We start from the raw sequence: 19,274 nt of genomic DNA, 5'->3' as shown, positions 1-19,274 counted from the left end.
ACCGCTTGTCAGGCCATGCTGGGGTGGTGTCCCACACGCCACAACTAGAGGGACCCAAAACTAAAAATATGCAACTATGTACCAGGGGGCTTTGGGGAGAAAAAGGAAAAATTTTTTAAAATCTAAAAAAAAACCCAAGAATGACTGGAGCCAGTCCGGATGGCCTAGAGGTAAACATTCAGCACTCACTGCTTTGGCAGCCCAGGTTCACTTCCTGGTTGCAGAACCACAACACCCTTCTGTCAGCTGCCATGCTGTGGTGGCAGCTGCTCACACAGAAGAACTAGAGCGACTGACAACTACGATATACAACCAAGTACTGGGGCTATGGGAGGGGAAAAAAAAGAGGGAGACTGGCAACAGATGTTAGCTCAAGGCAAATCTTTCCCCACAAAAACCTGGAATAACGTGAATAGAGAAATAAAGAAAAAAATGAGCGGGAGATACACTTCTGTCTTTCTTTGTGTAGGGAGAGAGGAAAGGAGAGTTTATGAATTTACTTTTAGGCAGGTTCCATTTGGCTACATCTCATTAACTATCTGCTGTGAACAGGACCAGAAGACAGAAATATACTCCGAGAGGGAAGTTAGGGCTGAGCTATGTACTTAAGACACATCAACAAAGATATAAAAGTTGAAGCTATGGTAAAGGAAATTAGTCAGAGAAAGACAAATACTGCATGATTTCACTCATATGTGGAAGATAAACACATAGATAAGGAGAACATATTGGTGATTATCAGAGGAGAAGGGGGTGGGGGGTGAGCGAAAGGGGTAAAGCGGCACACACGTATGGTGACGGATGGAAACCAGACTATTAGCGGCGAACATGATGCAGTCCATTCAGAAGTTAAAATTTAATAATGTAAACCTGAAATTTACACAATGTTATAACCCAATGTAACCTCAATAAAGTAATTTTTTAAAAAAAGTTGACACTATGGGTATGGATCATTTTAATCACTGGGGGAAAGTGGAAGGGGTTACAGGAAAAAAAACGATCCTTTCCAGCCAATAATTAAGTGTCTTCCTTCTAGAGCTTGAAGTGACTTCCTGGATTTTCTCATCTGGAGAGGGGTTTGAGAATGGTTCTTTTCATTTGAGCCTTATGCCACAATTTCATATAATTTCAAATTCACAAAAATATTTTACTGTAGAATATAGCTGACAGGAATGGAAAACATAAACTCTTTTTGGCCTAGAGTTTCTGTAACTATGTAAAAAAGTCTGTGGGACACACTACAGCAAATGAATAACTTTAAAGAACATCATTGTGCTTCCTCAGATAATTTATTTCCTATTAACCCAGTAGCCAAAGGTGAAAAGGTAACTGAATTTCATAGTGGTAGCCTCAAAAAGCAATTATACACGATTTTAAAAAGCAAAGATATAATTTTAGGTTAATTTCTAAAATGCTTTACCCTAGGGCATATATGACACTATATCAGTAGCGTAAAACTTTTAAATGTGTTAAACAATAATAAACTTTGTACCAAAAGGATCAAAACACAAATTAGATTTGGAACTCAACACTACTTTATGTTTGGTATTTACAATTTTTATTAAAAACAAAAAGAACCATTGTTTCTCCTTTTCAAAATAAGCTGTCAAATTGAACAACGATATAAACCCAGAAGAGGATCTCATTATTAACTGTTTAAGGCAGCATAATGTCACAACAGCATCAACTTTGGATTCAAACTCAGGTTTAAATACCACTTTTGCTACTTCCTACTTAGCTGTCCTTGGGTGAATTACAGCTTTTGAAATACTACTTTACTTATCTGTGAAATGGTAATAATAAAACCCATCTCAAACTCACAATAAGTTAACAAATGTACTGTCTAACTGAGCCAGGCATATACAAAGTATGGTACTACATAAGTCTTAACAGATTCCCTTCCTCACATCTGCAATCAACGGAAATTTCAAGAGCTTAAAAGTATCAAAAGCACATTTTTGAAAATTATAAGCAAGGTGGCAGGAGTAACATGATTTAACTATTAGTTTTAAAATATCACTTTGTGTGTGTGTGTGTGTGAGAGGAAGATTGGCCCTGCGCTAACATCTGTGCCCATCTTCCTTTTTTTTTTTTTTAACATGGCATGCCTCCACAGCATGCCCTGACCAGCGGTGCGTAGGCCCACGCCCAGGATCTGAACTCACCAACCCTGGGCCAGGGAGCAGAGTGCATGAACTTAACCACTATGCCACCGGCCTGGCCCCTAAAAATATCACTTTTAAATTCTCTTTACTTCTGATTTCATACCCAAGGTCCTCCTCCCAAAAGAGTAAAAGAACATTTAGATAGCCAAAGTGACAAGAGTGTTAGAATGTCACAACCAGTAACTTTAATTTAACTCAAAAGTTTGGTCAGTATTTTTCTTAAATCACTAAATATAGCAATGAAATCTATACTCAAACTATCTACAGAATAGTCTTACAAAACTGGAAATAAAAACAAAAACACCAAGGGGCTGGCCCCGTGGCCGAGCGGTTAAGTTCGCGCGCTCCGCTGCAGGCGGCCCAGTGTTTCGTTGGTTCGAATCCTGGGCGCGGACATGACACTGCTCATCAAACCACGCTGAGGCAGCGTCCCACATGCCACAACTAGGTGGACACACAACGAAGAATATACAACTATGTACCGGGGGGCTTTGGGGAGAAAAAGGAAAAAATAAAATCTTTAAAAAAAAAACACCAAATTCCTTCAAATTAGAATTTTCATTCATTTACTCTTAAAACATTGTGTTGGGCTAGCTTAGAGAATAAGACACTCTCCCTCCTCACCCCACCCGCCCCACCTTTATGGAGCTTAGGGCCCTGAGAGAGCCGGATAATAAGGAATCTTGCCATATCATTTTGAAAAAACTTTGCTATTTTAGGCCTTTACAACACATGGCAGGTCTATATTAACTCCCACACTAAGTACTCTCTCCTCAGCTAGATTTCTAGCCACTTGAGCTAGTAATCACCGCTTAAAAACAGTAGAATATGACACAACAATCTCTTTAGAAAACTTTTTAGCACTAGTTAATTTTAAATGTGTGTGCTTGCCCGCGTACATTTTCAGTTACCAACTTCCGGTTATTTACCAATATTACACATGTGAACACTGCACAGTAACTTTTATGTATACAGGGATCTGCCTACCAAGTCTGTGGATTATGGAGAATCTTGCTGCTCTCCCCATTTTGTCGATTTATTATCCATTTCACCAAAAAGCACGGACAAAAAGAAAAGATTCTGTAAACTGAAGATGAGGCTGATTGCTGCACAATCACATGTGAAAGGAGATTGAACATTACATTCCGGCGCCAAGAACACAGGATATAGAAACACTTAGAGCAGAGTTTCAACTAAAACATCCTTAGGCTGACATTAGGATTTCTTCAACTCCATGATGTGTTTGTGCTTCATACATGGCTGTACTGCTTTGCAACTTAAAAAAATGAACACTGTTAAATTAAGAGCGGACATTTCGAAAACTATCTTATTCACGGGTTATGCCAGTTACTTCTGCGTCTGAGAAACGTCAAGGTCCTTTCCAGGAAATACTCAAAATTAGTAGTGTCTACCCCCCCTCACTGGGGAGTGGGGCCTCACAGTAGCCAAAGGAAACGACGAATTAAAGAGAACTAGTTCAATGATCAGATTTCTTACTTTAAATGCCTGAGAACTTAAGTCGTTCATCTGGTTCCGATGCTGTCACAGCAGCTAAGATACAGTAAAAAGGAGTTGCACAATCTCCCCTCTTCGGAAGATCTCCTAGCAGGACGATGGGGCGCCACCAAATCTGCCCCCGGGGGGCTGCTGCCAACCTGAGCAGAAGACAACTACCACAGGGGGAGGGGGGGTCTTTTTGTGAGCAACTCCGCTGCCTCGAGGGGAACACGGGAACTGCAAAGCCCACAGCTAAAGCCGAAAAAAGAAAAGAGGGGGAAAAAGACAGAGAGACTTCCAAGGGGAAAGGACAAAAAGCGCGGAGAACCAGGAAAGGCAGCATTTTGCTTCTGAGAGGAGGGAGGAAAAGGAAGAACTGAAGGTCTGCTTCCTAAGCGATTTTTCCCCTTAGCCCTCACCCCGGCTGCACTCTCCGGCCAGGCCGTGGGGCCGGGCACTGCCCTTGGGCCGCTCCCAGGCCGGGACCCACATCCCTCTGCAGTCCCCAGATGCGGGCGCAGGGCCCCGAGGCCCAAGCGGAGGCAGAGGGTCCCCGCGGCCGCCGCCCTCCGCGCCCCCCGCCCCCGCCCGCCCGCCCGCCAGGCGCCGCCGCCCGGCTCTCGCTTCCTATTTTCGGAGCACACACCCTACAAGGAGCGAAGCGAGCAGGCCCGGCGGAGACCTGCCCCCGCGCGGGGCCTGGGGTGACTGACAGGGGCAGGCACTTGGGCGCAGCGAGAAGAGGGGGAGGAAGGGCAGCCGAGGGCATAGACCAATGCCCTTCCCCGGCGGCCAGACGCCGGGCTGATACGCCCGGGCTCTGCTGGCTTCCTGACCGACGGGCTCCGCCGCCCCCGCGTCTCTTACCTTCTCCTCATCAGACAACTGCTCCTCCAGATCCGCCATTTTCCTTCTGGCGACAAACCGCGGCGGCGGCGGCGGCAACAGCGGCCACCTGACTTCCCCCTTTCCGTGCGGTCCTCCGCGCCGCGCGCCCCCGCCAAGGGAGGGACCCACAGCCCAGGCCGCGGCGCACGCGCCCTGGGAGCCCCGCCTCCCTCTGCCGGGCCCACGGGGCGGGAGCTTGGCTGTGCGCTTGCGCAGGCGCCGCGGAGGTGGGGGAGGAGGAGAGGGTAAGGGGAGGTGCAGAGGGAGGAGAAGCGGGAAGGGGGCAGGGAGGAGGAGTCGCCTACGGCCGCCCGCTGCAGGCCTGTCACCGTTCTAAGTAGTATAGGATTCTTTCCGCACCGGTGACCATATGGACGCAGTCTGGGACGAGTACATTCTAAGTCCTTGATTATGTTCCCATCAAGTCCTGAACTCTGCCTGCTAAAATGTGAAAAAGTGTACAAATAGAAGCTTTTTAAACATTCTGGTTTTAAAAAAATTACTAGAAAGATACTCAGCTTTCATTAAAATATGCACACACAACCCCGTCCCTAACTGGAAGATTGTTCTGGGTATATTCATTTATTCATTAGAGAAATATTTGTTGATCCTTTATTGTGTGTCTCTGGAGATATACAATGTTAAGCAAAAACCAGAGAAACTTCAGTTCTTAAGCTCATTGTCTATTCCTTAAACAAATATATATTGAGCAGTTGGGGAAGGCACAGTACCATTGCAGGGTAATACAAAATTATGTTAGACATGGATCTTACCCTTCTGAATAGGGTTGCCAGCTTAAATACAGACAGTCCAGTAAAATTTGAATTTCAAATAAATAGTGAATATATATTTTATTTTTTTTTATTTTTCATGTGGGACGCTGCCTCAGCGTGGTTTGATGAGCAGTCCCAAGTCTGCGCCCAGGATTCGAACCAACTAAACACTGGGCCGCCTGCAGTGGAGCGCGTGAACTTAACCACTTGGCCACAGGGCCAGCCCCAGAATATATATTTTAAGTATAACTGTGTCCCATGAAGCACTTGAGATATACTAAAAAATTATTCATTGTTTTCAGATTCTATTGGATGTCAACCAGTTTTATTTGCTAAGTCTGGAAGCTTCTGAAGCTAGTTCTGAAGCTTCAAGTGTAGCAAGAGAGTGAAGATGTGGTCAAAACTGTATATGTGAATTGCCTAGAAATCTTATTAAAATGCAGTTGCTGATTCAGTAGGTCTGAGATGGGACTGAAGAATCTACAGTTATCAAATTTACAAGCTTCCAGGTGATGCAATGCTACCTGTCTGGAGACCACACTTGGAGTAGCAAGGCCTTGGAGTTTAGATGGGAGTTAAGACTTTAATCATGCTGTATACTAAAACTAATATAATGTTATATGTCAATTATAGCTCAATAAAAAATATATTTTAAAAAAGACTTTATTCAGCAGAAAATGAGAAGCTGTTGATAACTTTTGAACAGTGACGTGACATCATCAGAAATATGTCTAGCAAGATAAATCTGACAGCTGCGTATAAATGACACATGGAGAGCATCTTCATTCAAATAACTATTCATATGCAAAACGCTATTATTAAGTAGTTTACTGAGTGGTCATAGTGTGCAAATCATTGTTTCTTCTGGGTGGAAAGCAAACAGAAGCCATGCTATTGAAAAGCGTGTAGTCCATTTGGGGAGAGAACAGAAAGGGGAAGCTTGCTGACAGATGCAGGGAAAAGCAGGTGTCCTGCTGAGCATAAATGGTGTAGAGAAGACACGATAGAGAATAAACCACACCATTTGGCCAAGGACCTCACTGGATGTAAATAAATAACGTTTGCTCTTTTACAATTTACCATTCATTGCTTCATTGATTTCTCACTGCAACCTCATGAAGTAAGGTATTTATCAGCATTATTATACCCATTTTACAGGAGATAAAACTGAGGCTAAATATTTGTCCAAGGTTGCACAGCTCCTAAGTGACTGATTTTAGATTGGAACTCTGGCATTTTATTCTATATGCTGTGTTCTTTTTACTTTGAGATCTTTCTCCCTCTCTAAATTCTAGGCGCTCTCCCACCAAATAAAACTTAATCAAGATGATTTCTCTTCCATCTCGTCAATTCTATTCACCACCACCTCCTGCATCAACAGTACTTCCTTTTTTCCTTCTGTTTTTTGATTTCTGTTTACTCAGCAACACAAACATCAATAATCTGTACACAGTGAGTACTCAGTAAAATGTTACTTGACTAACTGGCTGCTCTCTTCCTCTAGAAACCTCTCCCAAATATGGTAATGTTTGCAATAAATTGAGTCAGACTATGTTTATAACTGTAACCTTGATGATACTTTACATGTAGTTTCCCATAGTGACACAGCCAGCAAATTATGTATAACTTCTGATAATCCTTTCAAAAAGCTCCCAATACCACACTCTTGATACAGTTCGAAGAAATTGTAGAATTCATGTAACCTAGGAATTCTGGGAAGATTTCAAGCTGTCACACAAAATGGATATAAATATGGAATAACCACATGACCGCAAGCAGAAATGTATTGGTATTCTTGATAATCAGTTACTTTATGATGAAGAGAAAAGAAACAAAATACTCTTCCCACAATTCTACCTACTAAGTGAGAATTTCTGCTCTTTTCTCATTTAATTTCCAAACTCACCTTTCTTCTACTTATTAGTGGTGTTATCGTGTCCTTTCCAATTAAGCACACTAGAATCTGATTTTTTTAAATAATTCTGCCTTTTGTAGTATTTGTTTTTAAGTTACTTATAAACATCTTAATCCATTTTCCTGTGAATATGCTCTATATCCTTAACTAGATTTTAATCTTGTCAAGGTCAGAGGTTACCTAATTTCATAGAATCACAATCTGAGAGTCCATCTAGTACAAACCTCTTATTTTACAGGTAAGTTGAGCCTTAGATAAATTAAATGATTTGATAAAAATTGCACATCTAGGTGCCGGCCTAGTGACGCAATGGTTAAGTGTGCACCTTCTGCTTTGGCTGCCTGGGGTTCACCGGTTTGGATCCCACATTGCGGGCATGGCACCGCTTAGCCAGCCATGTTGTGGTAGGCATCCCACATAGAAAGTAGAGGAAGATGGGCATGGATGTTAGCTCAGGGCCAGTCTTCCTCAGCAAAAAGAGGAGGATTGGCCGCAGATGTTAGATCAGGGCTAATCTTCCGCACAAAAAAAAAAAAATTGCACATCTAGCTGATATTACTTTAGAACACAAGTGTTCTTATGATCAGACTCATGTTCTTTCCTTTATTTTACATATATGTATATATAAATCTTATAAGGTATAATAAGATGATAAATACTCAGTAAGTGTTACTCACCACTAGATGGTTGCAACTAATATCTGTAGGTTAAAGTGTGGCTTACCTCACCTCTAAGAAAAACTACCAGTGTTAGACAACTGACATTTTGTTGTTTGTTACTGTCTCATAATCAGTGAACACAACTGGTCTCAAATAATATTTTTTATGGCAGTAAAAAAAGTGTCAAAAATATGCATATTTTAAAAGTAATTGTTTTTGTAAATCAAATCATCGCCTAAACTATTGGTTTCTTATAGTCGAGTGTGTCCTACCTGTAGTCCATTTCCTCAGCTGGATTTGAAAAGGTCCACAAAAGTGGCACTTCTGGAGAAGCCTAACATGGATCATTCTAGAGCTACTAAGAAATTATTGAAGAAGCTTGTTTTTCAATTCCTCCTCCCTCCTGAATATGCTGTCCTTCATAATTTGGTTCCTACCAACCTCACCGAACCCACCTCTGCCACTGCCCCAAATGCATGTCATTGAAACACACAAAGTGACTTATGTATCACCCTCCCTCATGCCTCTGTCGAAGCTCTTTCTGAAATGTTCTTTGCCACCTATCTTTTAAAATTCTGTTTATTCATCCCTTTTTCCATATAACCTGCATTGAATCCTCTAGTTAAAGATAGTAATTTCTTCTTCTAGATTCCCGTAGAAAGTTTCCCATGGATTTTAGCCATGCACACTAGTGGCCAAGGGTATAGATTTTATAATCAGAAAGTCCTGGGTTTTGATCTTGGTTCCAGCTCTGGTTAACTTGGGCAACTTGCTCTGGAAGCTTCAGTTTCTTCATCTTACACTGGGGACAATAATGTCCTCATAGGGCTGTTGTGACGATTTAGTGAGATAGTGCAGGCAAAATGCTTAGTACTCAGCACAGGCCTTAGCGAAGGTCTCAACAAATGTTAGCTACAATCATCACATTATAATACCAATCTGCTCCGTGAGGACGTGACCTAAGTCTTAATTAGCTGCCTGACAAATACAGAGACTGGCACATAAGTGCTTTAAAAAGCTTTGCTGGAATGCAGATTGAACGACTCTTTCATTTCATATCCTCAAATGGGAGCTGAAAAATTAAGCTAGCCACCCATATGGGGTTTAGAGATTGCCCTAAAATGTGGCTCTGAGACTCCAGAACAGGAAAGCAAACACTTTTCCCAGCAACCCTCAAACCATACAAATACTCCTACTCTGTACTACTCCATATTCAATCACCACTTAAATATCTGTCTGTCCAGTTGATTTCCTGCTCTTTAATTTCTCTGTTACTTCAGCATTTTCACACAATGTCTCAAATGACGTACAGGGCACGAGGAATACCCTAGGTGATCCTTTATGGTGAAACAAGGAAATACTAAATTTTCTACTTATTTCCATTTATTTATTTGAATTACTATTACAAAATATGTCAGATATACATAAAAGTGTAGTTTATCCCTTCCAGACCCCATTCCCTTTACTTTTTCCCAGGGGTAACCACCAGCCTAAATCTGTTCATCATTGTCATGCATGTTGGTTTGATACTGGCTTAACACAAGGTTGACATAAGGGAAGCCATATTGTAGAAAAGAAACCGTACTGTAACTTTGAATGACCTCTGACTAACTAACCCAGCTAGATATGCACCCTCTAGGAGATATATATGCTCTGTAGATTTTATGGCCCCTGCTTGTGTATGTGCCTCCCAGCAGATGATAACTTTGTTCTTTTGAGCTCCCTAGGAATATGATGACTGCCGGACAGAGATTTTATGCTAATATCCATGACAACTGAAAGATCTGATGTGGTAACTCCAGTCTGTAACACCAGAAGGTCAACATTCCTAACCTCCTCCCCTATAACCACTGCCTATATAACTGCTTCAGGATTCTGTGCCCCCTTAAAATGGTTCTTTAGGACACTAGTCCACCGTCTTCCAGTTTGCTGGCTTATTGCTTAATAAACGCCCTTTCTCTGTCACCGTCTTTCATCTTGATGACTGGCTTTTGTCTTGCGGTGAGCAGATCTGGGGCCCATTTGTGCCATAATAGGTTCTTTTTCTTTTTCATCTTTTTTGTCCGCTTAATGTGGTACCTAATTTAAAAGGTATTTATGGAATCTATTAGTGAGGATGATTTCTTTGTATAGTTTTGAAAACAACATGGATAGAGAATATTAGACTAATTTCTCACTTTAAAAAAACTCCCTATATGGCAACATTACACTCTCATGAGTGAAAAATTAAGTCAGGCTCTTGACCTGGACAGGCGAAGCAACACAGTGAACAGATTTGCTGGTAGTAAGTGAAAAGATAGATTCGATATCTTTAATTTTTTACCCTTAATGTCTGATAATACATTTTCTTTTTTTTTAAGGATTGGCACCTGAGGGGCCGGCCCAATGGCGCAGCGGTTTAGTTTGCACGTTCTGCTTCTTGCTTCTCGGCGGCCCAGGGTTTGCCGGTTCCGATCCCGGGTGTAGACACGACACCACTTGGCACGCCATGCTGTGGTAGGCGTCCCACATATAAAGTAGAGGAAGATGGGCACGGATGTTAGCTCAAGGCCAGGCTTCCTCAGCAAAAAGAGGAGGACTGGCAGTAGTTAGCTCAGGGCTAAGCTTCTTCAACAACAACAACAAAAACAACAAAAGATTGGCACCTGAGCTAATATCTGTTGCCAATCGTCTTTTTTTTTTTCCTTCTTCTTCTTCTCCACAAAGCCTCCCAGTACATACTTGTATATTCTAGTTGCAGGTCCTTCTGGTTGTGCTATGTGGGACGCTACCTCAGCATGGCTTGATGAGTGGTGCCACGTCTGTGCCCAGGATCCGAACTGGCGAAAGCCTGGGCCACCAAAGTGAAGTGTACAAACTTAACCACTTGGCCACTGGGCCAGCCCCTGATAACAGTTTTAACTCTTCTTTGGAATCAGTAACATCAAATTAGCAATATAACCGGAAAAGAAGTTTGTCATTTGTGTTTCCCCAAGCCAATCAACTTACAGTAAAATTATATTTCTCTAACTCTGGTCTAATCCAAAGAATTGCAGGAGTACCTGCCCAAATTCCTTCCTCTTGGTTCTCTGGGGATGCCACAACGTGATATTGTGATTTATAATAAAAATATGTATGTGGTCTTTGTCCCCATTTCTGGCAGAGCTCCTAGAACCCTTGGAATTTCCTACCTTGATAAGAGATAAAGGTGTCTTCTGTTATGTTAGTGAGGTGACTTTGGACCACACCTAAGGATGGGGCTGGTTGCCAGTGGAGCCAACCATATGATTAGAGGGTTGGAATTTTCGTTCCCACTCCCCTGGCCTCTGGGGATGGGAGACGGAGGGGAAGTTGAATCAATCACCAGTGGCCAACGATTTAATCAATCATGACTATGTAATGAAGCCTCCATAAAAACCCCAAATGAGGGGGTTCGGAAAGCTTCCAGATGGGTGAACAGGTGGAGCTGCGGGGAGAGTAGCGTACCTGGAGAGAGCGTGGAAACTCCACGCCCTGTCCCTGCACTTTGCCCTATGCATCTCTTCCATCTGGCTGTTTCTGAGTTATATCCTTTTATAATAAACTGATCTTGTAAGTAAAATGTTTCTCTGAGTTCTGTGAACTGTGTTAGCAAATTAATCGAACCCGAAGAAGGGGTCATTGGAACCTCCAATCTATAGCGGGTCCCTCAGAAGCACAGGTGATAATCTGGACTTGTGACTGGCATCTGAAGTGGGGTGGCTGGGGACAGCCTTGTAGGATTGACCCCTTAGCCTATGGGATATGACACTATCTTCAGGTAGATAGTGATGTGGGTTCGGTGAGCCGAGGAGTTGAAACAAAGTTTTCTTGGACTCTTAAGTTCTGGTGGTAGCGCTTCTTTATTCAGAGAATAGCATGGGGACAGGATCCATGGGTAGTAAAGAGCTGCCAGCATGGGGACAGGACCCATGGGCAGTGGAGAGCTGAAGCATGGGGACAGGACCCACAGGCTGTAAGAGCTGCAATGGGTTGGGGGGGGTGGCTAAATTTATAAGGCATACATATATGAGTTATTCTTTACAAGACAAAGGAAAGATTACATAAAAAAGTTGTTAAAATGGTATCAGTGCAGGTGGGGTCTGGTTATTGGGTGGTCCTATAACGGGATGCGAATCAGGTCTGATAAGGTCAGGACGTCCTATGCTTCCTGGAGGATGATGTAGATCGGTATGTAGGCCAGGATGCCTTGGGCTTTTCTTCCTGGGGCAGCCTTGATCCTCATCAGATAGTGTCAGAATTGAGTCAAATTGTGGGACACCCAGCTGGTGTCAGAGACTTGCTTGGTGGTGTGGGGGAAACCCTCTCCACATACACCCACGTTGTAATTGGTGACCAGAACCCTTTTACGTGGTGCTTTGTGTACATTCAGAGATGCTTTCATATTGGCCTTTATCACCTCTGCTGCTCCCTATCTCATCAGATCTCCCCCAATGTTCTAGCTCTGATATGTTTCCTGATGCTTCTCTCCTGGGACGTATGGCTCAGTGCTCATGTCACCTCATCTTCTTCTTGTGACTTTAGCTGCATCTATTGCAAGTATCCCCAGCGATCCCTGCCCACTATCCCAGGCCATGTGGTGGGGCACTCAGTTTTCTGCAGTTTTCTCCTGTGAGCTATTTCTGATGGTGTTTTGTTTGAGGGGGCAAAAATTATACTCAGAGACTGAGACTGTCTTTGCCAATATTTTATTTAACACAGGTTCACTGTGGAATTTATAGTAGTTTCACAAGCCAATAGGCCACAGTATAACGTCTCTTGATAAGCCAACATAACAACTCCATAATGTACTCATAACAACAACAACATAACAGACTCCAAACCAATGATAGACTAATCACACTATTGTTCCAGGCAAGAGGAGATGAAAGGAATAAAGGCCGAATTTACTTCAAGATGTACCTTTTTACAGTAGGCACTCTGGAGAGATGGCTTGACCAACCGAGAGTGATGTCCAGCTGCTGGCAAAAAATGAAAGTGAAAAGTCTTCCGTTGCTAGAGCACGTTGCTAGGGAATGACTGTGCCGGTGTTGGTGGGCAGGCTGATCTTCTTCATGGGCCACTGCCTCTTTTGTCATCGCTACCGATAATGGAGTCACTCACACCACAGTAAGAGCTAATGTCCCAGGATCTTCGGAGAGTTTATTTAGGTCAGCAAAGTGTTGCCTTACCCAGACTGAAACTCTCAGATATTCCTCACGAACTCTGGGTATTGATAATCTAAATGTCCCCTTACCATAGTTGCTCCTCCATATGTTCTTATCAATAAACTCCTAGCAGGGCCCCTCAGCAACTAGGCTACTGAGTTCTTATCAACGACGACAGATGAGATGATGACATCCTGATACAATTTACTTCAATCTTATATCAAAACAACTTTTTTTGTCTTTGTTTGTAAACAAGTGCATGAAAACAACTTCATTTAAGTCATAAACAAGTAGATTTGAAATCACATCAAACCAGTACACAACAGATGGATGGAGCTGTAGCGGACACTGTAAGTGCTCTGAATGGATCCTCTCAGATCACTTTGACTATTTCTGTGCTTTGGTGTTTTTTGTCTGTTTCACAGCACCTGCAATTATTCTTTGAAGGACTGCTGTTGTGCTGCAGGGGCTGCTTTGCCAGCAAGCACAGAGCTGGGAATTTAGGTCCTCTGGGGCAGCTCTTAACCAATGGCTATCAGATGATGGAGTAAGAAAACCCAGCTCTCCAGCCTCGGGTCAGAACAACTCTGAGGTGTAATTTACATTTCAGATTTTCTCTGAGGGAGAAAGCCAATCTCAACTTGCCTTTTTCCCTTCCAGGGGCTGAAGTATTATGAAAATTTATCAGATTAGGAACATGAGAACAATAGAATGAAAGGGAGGTTTTGCATGTGAGGGCATTTTGGGGTTCCCAACTGGAGGTGGGAGGCCAGTCATAAAACTTGGAGCACCTCGGCAGGGTTGGACTAGCCTTGAGGATGAACCACAAAATATTCATTTTGGAAGGATATTGATTTACTCTTGCCTCAGCAATATTAGCCCTGGGAACGGAGTAGGGCTAACTTTGCAGGTGACTTTAAATGTGGAGAGGAATAGAGACAGCAAAGCCAGGAACTCACTCAAATTGGGCTTGAAATGTGTGAAACAGAGAGCCAGAGGAGAGAGATTTGTAAACTACCCGCCATGATCCATGTCCTAAAGTAACTTACATTCTGGTTGTAAGGGGCTAGAACTCAATGTATAAGAAGATAAGCCTATGAAGCAATGTGTGATAAGTGCAAAATAAATGGCACAAATGAGAAATGTTTTCCTTATATATATGAGCTTGGATGTAAAACATATTGAAACAACGGATGAAAGGAGGAAATATAGATTTTAAATTATACTTCTCTGTATTTCTTTTTTTTAAAGATTGGCACCTGAGCTAACATCTGTTGCCAATCTTTTTTTTTTCTTCTTTTCCCCAAAGCCCCCCTACATAGTTGTATATTCTAGTTGTAGGTTCTTCTGGCTGTGCTATGTGGGACCTCAGCATGGCTTGATGAGTGGTACTAGCTCTGTGCCCAGGATCCAAACTGGTGAAACCCCAGGCTGCCAAAGCAGAGTGTGTGAACTTTACCACTTGGCCATGGGGCCAGCCCCAAGTGTTTCTTAATCTGCTACACTGCCTATCTCATGATTGAAGTGTGACTTTAAGGCATGTTACAATGTTAAACTATTAATATTTATTTATTTATTTTATTTACTTATTTTTTGATGAAGATTAGCCCTGAGCTACCATCTGTGCCCATCTTTGTCTATTTTATATGTGGGATGCTGCCACAGCATGGCTTAACGAACAGTGTGTAGGTCCACACCTGTGATCTGAACCAGCGAACCCTGGGCCACCAAAGCGGAATGTGTGAATTTAAGCGCTGCATCATCAGGCTGGCCCCTAATATTTATTTTTATTCTAAATTTTAATATTTCCCAAGAAGATCTAAATTCTAAAGATAGGTATACATGCGATGGTTTCTGTGAGTTTATATACCAACCACTTCTTAGATGAGTTGTCTTATTTTAGGAAACAGTTTCCTAATTTCACAATATTCGACACAAAGTAAGAGATTAATGTATAGCAGAACATATTAGATTAGGCTGTTTTGATGGTATTAAAGAAAGGGATGTCTGCCTCTTGGGAGGGTAATATCCTTTTATAAGAAAGCATCACATTTTCAGTCTAACATTTCTATATTTTAACTAATGGGAGAATTAGCTGGATGATTTCTGCCAATTAGGGAAATCATTCTGAATCTCAACTTTATCATCTGTTAAAGGGGAACAATGGTAATATTTATTACACTTGTTTTGTGAGGATAACATGATGTATAAATGTTGCACACTTTATAAATTCATAAAGCATAGTTATTTGTAACTCACCGTCTGATGGAAATTGAAATCTGCTCACTCATCTTCACCGGGATAATTGTAATGAATATATAAAATATTTCCACGAATGCTTCACTTTTCATTTAAATGAAACATTAAAAAGATATTTCCCCCAGTTTGCTTTGACATTGTCCTACTTTGTAGCTGTCATGGATAAAAAGGCCTTGTTAAATATACGAAAGAGGGGGCTGGCCCCGTGGCCGAGTGGTTAAGTTCGCGCGCTCCGCTGCAGGCGGCCCAGTGTTTCGTTGGTTCGAATCCTGGGCGCGGACATGGCACTGCTCGTCAGACCACGCTGAGGCAGCGTCCCACATGCCACAACTAGAAGAACCCACAACGAAGAATACACAACTACGCACCGGGGGGCTTTGGGGAGAAAAAGGGAAAAAAATAAAATCTTTAAAAAAAAAAAATATATACGAAAGAGATTGGCTTCAAATACACAGATTTTAGGCCTGTTTTTTCACTTAAAAAAGTCCAGTGATCTTGGTCAAGATTTAACATCTTCATCCAATCCAAAGATTTATTGTGAAGCTTGCATGAAATAATGTATGACAGGTACTTTATAAAATAAAAAGTGCTGGATGAATGTCAAGAATTAGCATTAAAGTACATTATACCTGTGACATCAATAACCTGTCATTCGTCTTTCTTCTGGTTGTGTCTCTAGTGTATGCAAGTCTAATAATGCAGGAGTATTTCTTCAAAAAACCTGTAGTATGCTTCTACTATATGTCAGCACTCTACTAGTCATTGGAGATGTAGCAATGAACAAAACAGACATTGTCTCTGCCTTCATAGAGCTTATTATTTAGAGAAGAAACAGATAATAAACAAATAATCACTCAAATAACTATGTAATTACAATTGTGATAAATGCAATGAAGGAAATATACATCATAATTTTTGAGTGTACAGGTTGGGAGATAATTCTCAATGAGTCTTTCATATTTCTGCACATCTTGCAAGCAGACTGACTACCCTTTGTTCTGGACTATCTTTTCAAAAGAAGTTTGCATAGCAAACAACCTTGGAAGATAGTTTCTCCCACCAGAACAAAGCATAGGCATGCTTACTTCCCATTATAAAAGATTTGGGTTCCCTAAGATCAAGATTCCTCTTCCGTGATGCACCCATTACACATGTGGACTTCCATCTGGATCCATCTGTGTTGCCAAGTGAGTCTTGGGGACAAGAGAAACTAATGCCAATATGTGGATGCTTTTGTTGTTTGATGTACCATGAGTAATAAGCCTTTTGTCTCTGAGGAAGGCATATTGTGTTTTCTGCCAGCATCCATGAAACGGTAGCAGGCTAACTTGTTAGGTTGAAAGTGGGGCAGAATCAGAGTCTCATTTTAAAAGGGGACTGATTCTAGGAAACGACATTTAAGTTTCTAGTCTAGCCTCCTTCTAATTCATTTTAAAAATAAATTTGATTTCACCATGAAATGCTTTAAATATGCAGACAAGAATGCAGATTAATATAATAAACATTTGCATATTCACAGCCCAGCTTTATCAAATGCTAACTAGCATTGTGTTATATTTGCTTTAGATCTCATGTTTATGAATAAAGCATTACTTACATAGTTGAGGTTCCCTGTCTTCCTTCCTCATCTCATTCTTCTCTGTCTATCCCTCTCTCTGTAAGATAAACACTATCATGAACTCAGTGTGTATCATTCTGTGCTGCTTATTTCCTTCATATAATATTTTATTATTTTATCAACAACAGTTTATATCAACAACAGTTAAGAACCTTGATGCTCAAGCATATATTTCACTGTGTAAGAAAAGGACAATATTGCCAATGATAAATGAAGTGGTGGAAATTAATAAACAGAAACATCATTAAAATGGAGTCAGGAGACCAAAAGGGGGAGCTCTCATGTCCTACATCTACAGCAGAGCCCAACAGGAAGAAGAAAGATTTCCTGTTCCTAACCAGCAAGAAGCTCAGTCAATGAGGGACTATTATAACTCAGTCAATGAAAAGCCACTACACTTCAAACTCCTAGTCTCCTCAAATGCACTGTTGGTTTACAACAGTCCTCCCAACTTCCTCTTCCCCTCTATAAAATTTTCTCCTCCCTTTGCTGCTCAGGACTTGCACATGGCTCACCATGGTTGCAGACTCCAAATTGCAATTCTTTGCTTATCCCGAATGAATCCATTTTCGCTGGAGAAAAAACTGGCTGTTTATTTGTTTAAGGTCAGCAAAGGCTTCTGGGAGAAAATCAACTAAACTATCTCTAGGTTATAATCTGGCTTCAGCATTTCTGTAAGTTTACACATGCTTTGTCAGGGGAAGTCAGGGGGAAAGGCCATGAGTGAGTCCCAGGAAACACTCGGCTACCAGTCGGCACTAGAATTTGGGCCAGGTTTGAGACGTCTGAGAGCAATGAGTTAAGGGGGAGGTGGGCTTCTTCGTGTGTTCTGATCCTAAGCTCACAATGGCCAACCTTCTGCTCTCAGGATTAGGCTGAAGCAGTGTTCTGTGTGGTGGGACAGATGTCCTCAGATGGTCCTTGCCCTGGGCATGGAGGAGAGAGCAGAAACTTCATCCGCACACAGTCAAAGCAAACCAAGTACAGACACAGATCTGAGGCAGGCTCATCTCAGCACTCAGCCCTCAGATTGCAGCAGGCATTTTTATCCTTATGGACCTCAATATGTCCTATTTCTTGAGGCACACTGCACTCTAATCTGGATATGTTCCCCGCTTTGTCAGATACATAAGTATCTCCCTTGGCAGCTCCCTTTCTCATTCTCCCAGAGATTCCTTTAGTACTTTGTGTTGATTCTGTTTGAACTCTATTTTGTGTCAGACCTCATATTTTCTTTATCCAGTGACTTCTTATTTTTTGATTTACTCTTGTATTTATGGAACATATTGTCCAGAAGTTTCCTGAGAAAAAGTATCTAAGAGGTAAATTTTTGCACCCGCACATATCTGAAAGCATCATTATTTGACCCTCATGCTAGATGGATAGTTTGGATATAGAATTCTAGATTGGAATTCATTTTCATTCAGAATTTTGAAGGCATTGTTACATTGTCTCTAGAATTTTTTTTGTATGAGACCTTCTCTTTGTCCTCAATATTTTGAAATGTCACAATAAAATGAATTCTGTGGGGACCGGCCCAGTGGTGCAACGGTTAAGTTCACATGCTCCACTTTGGCAACCTGGGGTTTGCCAGTTCAGATCCCAGGTGTGGCCCTATGCACCGCTTATCAAGCCATGCTGTGGCAGGCATCCCACATATAAAGTAGAGGAAGATGGGCATGGATGTTAGCTCAGGGCCAGTCTTCCTCAGCAAAAAGAGGATTGGTGGCAGATATTAGGTCAGGACTAATCTTCTGGGAAAAAAATGACTTCTGTGGGTCCACTTTCATCCATTTTAGTTGGCCCTATGGGTCCTTCCAATCTGGAAAATCATGTCCTTCAGTTCTGAGAAAGTTTTAAAATTATTTCATTAATGATTTTCATTCTTAGACTTTCTCTGTATTTTTTTCCTACAACTCCAGTTATTTGTATGGTCTACCTCCTGGATTGGTGCTCTATTTTTTAAAAATCTTTCCTTTCCTATATTTACATATGTTTTCTTTTTTGTCATACTTTTTAAGTAACAGCCCTGAGTAACCTGATTACTTAGTTTTTCCTTTTATTTGTTATCTGCTTATGTTTATGAGTGTTTGACTAGCTGGTAGAGTTTTGCTTTAGGAACATCTGATTGGGCCATTTTGTAATTCTCATCTTGTTTTGGTCAGAATCCCCAGAGTAGAGCCTTCTAATCTCCTGCCAGAAGAGGAAAGACCTGGCTAACAGTATTTTAGAAGCCAAGTAAAGGAGGAAGCCTGGATATCTCAACCATTCACCATCCAGATGTTCCTTTAGGTCCCATTTTTGGCATGCTATCTTCACCCTCAGCTATGTTTGG

General features: G+C 41.7%; 1 protein-coding gene across 1 annotated transcript in view; it reads right to left on the bottom strand.

The window, feature by feature from the left end:
- Positions 1-4,868, bottom strand: part of CAPZA2 (capping actin protein of muscle Z-line subunit alpha 2) — a 58,205-nt gene extending 53,337 nt beyond the window's left edge. The window contains exon 1 of the mRNA XM_014838344.3: positions 4,530-4,868. Within this exon, the coding sequence (XP_014693830.1) occupies positions 4,530-4,568 (39 nt within the window). The 5' untranslated portion in view covers positions 4,569-4,868. The remainder of the gene's footprint in view (positions 1-4,529) is intronic.
- Between the last annotated feature and the right edge of the window lie 14,406 nt (positions 4,869-19,274).

The sequence above is a fragment of the Equus asinus genome, chromosome 1 (genome assembly GCF_041296235.1).
Source record: "Equus asinus isolate D_3611 breed Donkey chromosome 1, EquAss-T2T_v2, whole genome shotgun sequence".
Lineage (NCBI taxonomy): Eukaryota > Metazoa > Chordata > Mammalia > Perissodactyla > Equidae > Equus > Equus asinus.
This window is presented reverse-complemented; position numbering and strand designations above follow the sequence as displayed.